General features: G+C 32.5%; 1 protein-coding gene across 4 annotated transcripts; it reads left to right on the top strand.

Annotated features, from left to right (window-relative positions):
* The first annotated feature begins 3170 nt into the window (after positions 1-3170).
* On the top strand, positions 3171-5984 carry LOC104780022 (transcription factor MYB118-like). Of its 4 annotated transcripts, XM_087510025.1 has the most exons (5): positions 3271-3355; positions 3519-3683; positions 3798-4246; positions 4357-4483; positions 5247-5984. In XM_087510025.1, exons 2-5 carry the CDS (start codon positions 3528-3530, stop codon positions 5832-5834), a joined length of 1320 nt encoding a protein of 439 aa, XP_087366151.1. In that variant the 5' UTR covers positions 3271-3355; positions 3519-3527; the 3' UTR covers positions 5835-5984. The 4 variants fall into 4 exon arrangements, with proteins under 4 accessions (XP_010502784.1, XP_087366150.1, XP_087366151.1 ...); XM_010504482.3 differs by having other exon boundaries at positions 3171-3683; XM_087510024.1 differs by having other exon boundaries at positions 3267-3355; positions 3519-4246.
* The last annotated feature ends 1209 nt before the right edge of the window (positions 5985-7193 follow it).

Below are 7193 nucleotides of genomic sequence, written 5' to 3'. Positions count from 1 at the left end.
ACATGTAATATTTTATTTTCCGTCTTAGAATTCTCAACTCACGAACTCTTTATTTCACTGACTATTTGTTCACAAAATTTTGGATGCTCCTTCATTGACTCTCTAACATTAAATTTGGGCGTACATATAAAACCATCAATTGTTTGATCATGTCTTGCATGCTTTCACATCATAGTTGTGATACATTACAAAAGCTAATTTGTCATACCCATGACTAGCAACATTCTATCTGATTTGAAATAGTTTGTCACTTGTCAATTAACAACTTGGATGACCTCCATCAAACTACTCAACAATTAGTAACTAGACCTTATTAAATATTTTTAAGATAATTTTATTCATGCATAATCAAGGAGGCGTGAGTTGGAGAGATCTAGATATGATCTCTGTGAATTACAACAAAAAATATACAAATACCATTAAAAAGAACACTAAGATATTATGTCTGAGATTTAGTTTTTTTCTTTCTATTAAAAATATAGCAATGTACCACCAAATTAATGTAAAGTATCACTTTCACAAAAACATAACCCCTCTAAAAAACCGGTTCATAATCTTAAAATCATTTTATGCTCACTAAAGGAGAAACAAGCTAATGCTCACCTCTTCACCTAAGCAACTAAGTTGATATATGGTGTTTTAGCGTTTTTGGTGATTCATGTAGTATTCGTTTTGAATCGTTTGTCGGATTTTTTGTGTCTTTTTTTCGTGTCTTGTGTCTTATACAAGTTTTATGAAGTTGTATTGGAGTTTGAAAATTTTGGGGCTTGTTTGTGTCAAAATTGGAGGTTAGAAGAAGAAACATGAAGTTAGTGTTTCAAGAAAAGGCTAGACTGATCAGCCCACCCATCATACTAATCGTTACGTTTCCACGATGTAGCAAGTGTCACAAGAGAAAATGGGTCAGAAAAAAATCATTCCAACTATTGGACCGATCATTCCAACTCCTAGACCGATCGGTCCATTCACTCGACACCGACAAAACACCTGAAAAATGTGTTTGACCGATTGGTTATTTTCGTGACAGACCTAATTGAGTTTCTTAAACTGGTTTTGTTTTCTATTTTTCCTTAATGGGTACAAAAACTCCAATAACCGAAGAGATGAATTACATTTTATTTTTCTGAATTTTTGAAGCACTTGATACCTTTTGCAAACCACTTATTGGGAAGATTCGTCTTTTTAGACAATTAGAAGATTTGTAAACAATTTTTCTCTTATTTCAATAATCTAATTATATCTTCTTCATTTATTTGTGTTGTTTCACGCAATATGTATGAGTAGTGTCTTAGTTGGTCCTTATGGATCGAGCTTGGATTTCCTAGAAAATCATTATCTCTACCATCACATCATGAAATTTTGTTAGTTTTATAATGGTCAATTCGCTCCTCTTTGTGTAGATAATCCATTAACAATTGTCTTCTATGCTCGAGCAAAGAGTTTTCCACACATCTCCTTTTTGAATAGATTGCCTATACGCATTGGCGCTGCTATCATATCATCAAATCTTCTTAGTTTCCCTAATGGTAAGTTCACCCTTCTTTGTTAACATAAAATCATCAACAATTGTGTTCAATGATAAACACTAATAACATGGTTCAACCCTCTCGAAAATGCAAACATTCTAACTAAACTATATATTAAGATATATAAATTGGAAATAAAATTCAACCACACAATTTAATTTCGAATAGAACTTTGATTAGTTGTCAAATTCAAATGATAAGATGATATTAAAAATATATACAGGACCAGAAGATGCAATAAGTCTCATTCCAATCAGACCCAAAGTTTTGGATAATGTGTCAAAATCACAAGTTAAGATACATATCTTCAAATGGGACTGAGAGTTGCCTATCTCACTATATTTCTCATATTTGGTCATTTGTCGATTCTTCTCATGCATTATGTGTGAAAACTTTCATAGCTGAAAAGCATCATCGAACGTAGCCAATATGTGAAGCAATAATTACTTTGTAGCATCGAAATTAGCTACAGTAATTGTTTCACACATCGACTATGTCCGATGATGCCTAGCTTAGTTGTAATCGTTTGGTTTTGAGTTGAAGAAATTTTTTGACAAAAAAAATTATAAATTATGTCTTTGGTTGATTCTAAATTTACAACAATGAGAAATTGTAATCACTAAATAGTATTAGTTATTTTAACAAAATTAGAGTCCAACTGTTTAATAATTATTTATCAAAAAGTTGAAGTAATGTATTAAGTAGTTTATGTTTTTGGTACAAAATATCATGGAATCAAATCATATCAGTCGCTATTCAGTTACAACATCTAAATTTTTTTATCCAATATTGTTATTTGGCATTTATGTTGTTTTTCCATGTGGATTTTTAAAAATATCCTTCTATTGAAGTCAAATATGTGAATCAAATATTTTTAAAAATATCCTTCTTAATTTTCTATTAAAATCTATTATACAATTTTTCCAACCACTTTAAATTTAAATTGATTGACTCAAATGAGTAAATTTTGAGGAACAATATTTACATATAAATTCAACAGCGGTTCGATACATACTTTATGTGCTGTAATTATATTATACGTGAAAATTTAGTGGTTTGCTATATATTTTAACAGTTTCTCAAAAAATATCTCTTTCCAAATACTTCAAGATAAGTAAGCAATTATAACTTTATGATTGACTATCATCACTTCAATTTTGTTTCCTACTACACATATTAAATTAATATTATATCTATGAAACAAAAATTTATGTATGATAAATTTAAAATAAAATATTAAAAAATAATTAAATTGACAATCATTTTCAAATACACACTCTAATTACTTAATCTTTTAAATAATAAAATAATGATAAAAAAGTGAAACTATAAATTAAATGTAGGGGATGACAATTGAATACTATAAAATAAAATTATTAACATAAATTTATCATCTTAATTTCTTAGTCAATGTTTTAGAGTTGAATTTTGTGGGACCAAAGAAAATGTGGACCCTCATTCAATAGAAACCATTAGATTAACATCATAATACCAAGAAAATAATCACACAGCTAATTGAAATAATATTGCTTACATGTTCAACACTTGTCACCACAACAATACAAACTACCTTATAACGACTTCATGATTATTACATGACAAATTTTAGAGACTATTTTACCTTTGGACTACCAAAATGTCTTTACAAAAAATAAATTTTTTTTATTCAAACAATTTATAAAAAGTTATTTGCCAGCTCATCACCATTCACAGTTTTGTTATTATTTATAAGGCTTAGTATTCTACTCTTACCATCACTTCACCCAGTTTTCCTCTTCCTTAATTTTGTTTATCAATTACTTTACTCATCATCTTTTATTTGCAGTCAAGTTAAATTGCTCTCTCTGAAGTCTTTGTGTTCTTTAAACCAAAAAAAAAATGTCTTTGTGTTCTTCACCAACTCATTTCTTCTTTCAGATATAAGATTTTATACTTCAACTCAACTTTTTTTTTGTTTAGTTAATCCATCTTCTAATCTTTGTTTATATGTAGTTTTAAACTATGGAGTTCGAGTCAGTGATCAAAATGCATTATCCGTATCTTGCAGCCGTTATCTACGACGATAGCCTCACTATAAAAGATGATTTTTCTTGTATACACAATATGCATCACAAACCTATCCAGATTAATCTCGATATGTCACATCTTCCATCGATGGTAAACTCTAACCCTTATCTTTGTCACAAGAATTTCACATCAAAAACTTCAAACTCAACTTCTGATCACTTTATTCAAAATCTAAATATTGTTCCCTATTACTTTGATATGCAGCCTCACACACATGAAATACCGTCAAAAGAAACCAATAGGGGCATAACTCCTTCTCCATGCACTGAAACTTTTGAGACATATTTTCATGGCACATCCAACGACCAAGGTTTTTTCAGCATGGCCTACACCACCTCGCAAACTGTTGAATCCAACGTTTCACATGTCACACATGAGAGTACTATGTGGGAAAATGATCAAAACCAAGGATTCATCTTTGGGACCGAATCAACCTTCAATCTGGCCTTGGTTGAGTCTAATCAATTCATTATGCCGAAACCAAACTTGAGTGCAAATGAAGACACCATCATATCTCGGCTTCAAAATAATCAAGTAATGATCAAGACTGAGCAGGTCAAGAAGAATAACAAGAGATTCCAGATTAGAAGAATTCGTAAACCCACAAAAAATGCTAGCATCATCAAAGGACAATGGACTCCTGTAGAAGACAAGTAAAAATAAAATCTAAACATTTTTGGAATCCTCAATAAATAATTTTCCTAATATGGTATGATTTTTTTCCTAATAACAAGATTTTTCTGATGATTTTGTCTATATTTAGGTTATTGGTGAAATTAGTGGAAAGTCATGGAACTAAAAAATGGTCTCAGATTGCAAAGATGCTTCAAGGACGAGTTGGAAAACAGTGCAGAGAGAGGTGGCATAACCATCTTCGTCCCGATATCAAGGTCTTTTAATTTCTTACCTTCTTCTTATTTTTATATGCATATGTGTATGGTCGTCTTTGTGTGTAACATGATTTAGAGAAGCATACATATACATATATCATGATTCATACATCAACTTGATGTGTCCATCACTCAAATTGACATCTGGCATCAGATGGTCATGGATACATAAGCAAATAGAATTATGTGTTTAGTTTTTGATGATTACATACAATATGATACATCACTGTGTGGTGATACACGCATATGCATATATAAACACAAATTCATCTTAATAAATTATTAGAAATTAAATAATTGCATAGAATATGTCTATGTTAGTTATTTTATGATGAAATGTTCAAAGATCGTAAAGTTTTGTAAAACATATTAGTATGCTATACAAACACTTTTTTTTTTTCACAGTAAGAAAAAAAAAGAAAAAAAAAAAAGCAAAGTATCATCTTCGATATGTTCAGATTCATACATATTACATTGAGAATCTTCTAAGGGAATTAAGCAAACTTTTCTAACACTTGTCAACATGTATACGGTTTTAATTCATGCATGACTACTTTAAACTTTTTGTTTGTATATACATATATGTCTATGGCATTTTGTCTTCTTCTTGCGGACAAAACTTTTTAATTGGTGAGACAATTAAACTAAAGTCATTTTCACTCAGATTCTCTCATAACAATGTAACAACCCAATTAAAAAAATATACTTTAATTTAATATCATATGTGTCATTTTATAAGCATATTTTATGTTTTATATTACAGAAAGATGGTTGGACTGAAGAAGAAGATATCATTCTGATTGAAGCCCACAAGCAGATTGGGAACAGATGGGCTGAGATCGCTAGAAAACTCCCTGGACGCACAGAAAACACGATCAAGAACCATTGGAATGCGACGAAACGTCGACAAAACTCGAGGAGGGCTAAAGGAAAAGATGAAGTCTCCCTTCAACTTGGCAGCAACACTCTTCAGAACTACATAAGGTCTGTTACCTACAAAGATGATACCCTGACCCTCATGACCCCAAACTCGAACGTTGGTCCAAAAAACATGAGAGATAAAGGCAAGGGTGTAATGGTCGCGGTCAAGGAGGATGAAGAGGATGAGTGTAAGTATATTGTTGATGGTGTGATGAACATGGGTTTAGACAATAAAACGAAGATGCCATCATTGGCGGCTGTGTCTTCGACTTGTGCGTCTACTTCTGGTTCTGCGTCTGCTTCTGGAAGTGGTGTAACCATGGAGCTTGATGAGCCAATGACTGATAGCTGGATGGTGATGCATGGGTGTGATGAAGTTATGATGAGCGAGATTGCTTTGCTGGAGATGATTGCTCATGGCCGTCTTTAGACCGTAATATAAAACAAGTCAAACTTGATTATATCCTATCTATCTTTATGTTTAATTATGCTTATAATATGAACTCAAATTAGTGTTTTATAATTAAATAATTGGACATGTAATATATATCGTGGTTTTATTGAAGTTCTCGTTTCTCTATTGAGTTTATATATTTTTCTAAAGACCTTTCATTGTCATAGTATTTTTCATCATACTTTAGTGGGTATGTTTGTGTTCTTGAGTAGTTTTTATTCCATACCATTTTGTTTTTCTATTTTATTAATTTTTTTGAAAATTGAATCTGTAATTCTTACATACGATTTGTTATATTTTCATTTTTTCTATTCAAAATATCATACATAACTAATTAAAAAGTATAAATAACTTTTTGGTATATATATATATATATATATTTGGTATCTATATTCATTAATGTTATTTTGACCAGATTCATAGAAAATTGAAATCCCAATAGAAAAATATATAACAGTAAAGCTTACTACAAAAGAAAAAACCAAATACAGTAAAGCTTTTCTTATTTTTTGCCACTTTCACATAAGAAAAAAAAAACTTATTTTAGACTTCACCGTAAATAGTAAAAAGAATATGATGAGCTGGTAGTGTTGTAAAACACTTGTGGACTCTATAGACCGGCCCGCTCATAGCCCGTTAGGACATGGCCTTACGGCCCATGTACGGTCCGCGCATGTACGGCCCATATGTTATTGCTTTACGGCCCATGGCCTATTCTATGTACTCGTTTGGTTTATGGGCTTTGACCTTTGTACTCCTATTATATATACTTGTAAACCTCGACATTCATCAATAAGACTAAGAGATTTCGCTCCCTAAATCCTCTAGTTTACAACACGTTATCAGCACGATAGCCTCTAACCCTAAACCCTAAAAGCAGCCGCCGCTTCCCAAACCCTAAAACCCTAAGGCAGCCGCCGATCTTCTTCTCTCTTTCACAAACCCTAAACCGTCTTCGTTCTTGCTTCCATCCGAGACCAAAACACCTTTCTGTTCGAAGATCCCCTTGTTCACGAGCATACCTTAAGCTCATGATCAAGCTTCTATCGACAACTTGATCGAGGTTAGTGGTCCGTGTTCGGGGGTGAGTTCGTGTGTTCGTGGTATGTGATTCTGGACAAGAGAAGTACAAAGGAGCGGTTCGTGGGAAGCTGTTCGTGGTTCGCGGGAGCTGTTCGCGGAACCAGTTCGTGGTTCTGTTCGTGATCCAGTTCGTGGTTCTGTTCGTGATCTAGTTCGTGGTTCTGTTCGTGATCCAGTTCGTGGTTCTGTTCGCGATCCGGTTCGTGGTTCTGTTCGTGGTCCTGTTCGTGGTCCGTGAGCGAGAGAGAGTTA

Source organism: Camelina sativa, chromosome 4 (genome assembly GCF_030686135.1).
Source record: "Camelina sativa cultivar CO46 ecotype springtype chromosome 4, ASM3068613v1".
NCBI lineage: Eukaryota > Viridiplantae > Streptophyta > Magnoliopsida > Brassicales > Brassicaceae > Camelina > Camelina sativa.
This window is presented reverse-complemented; position numbering and strand designations above follow the sequence as displayed.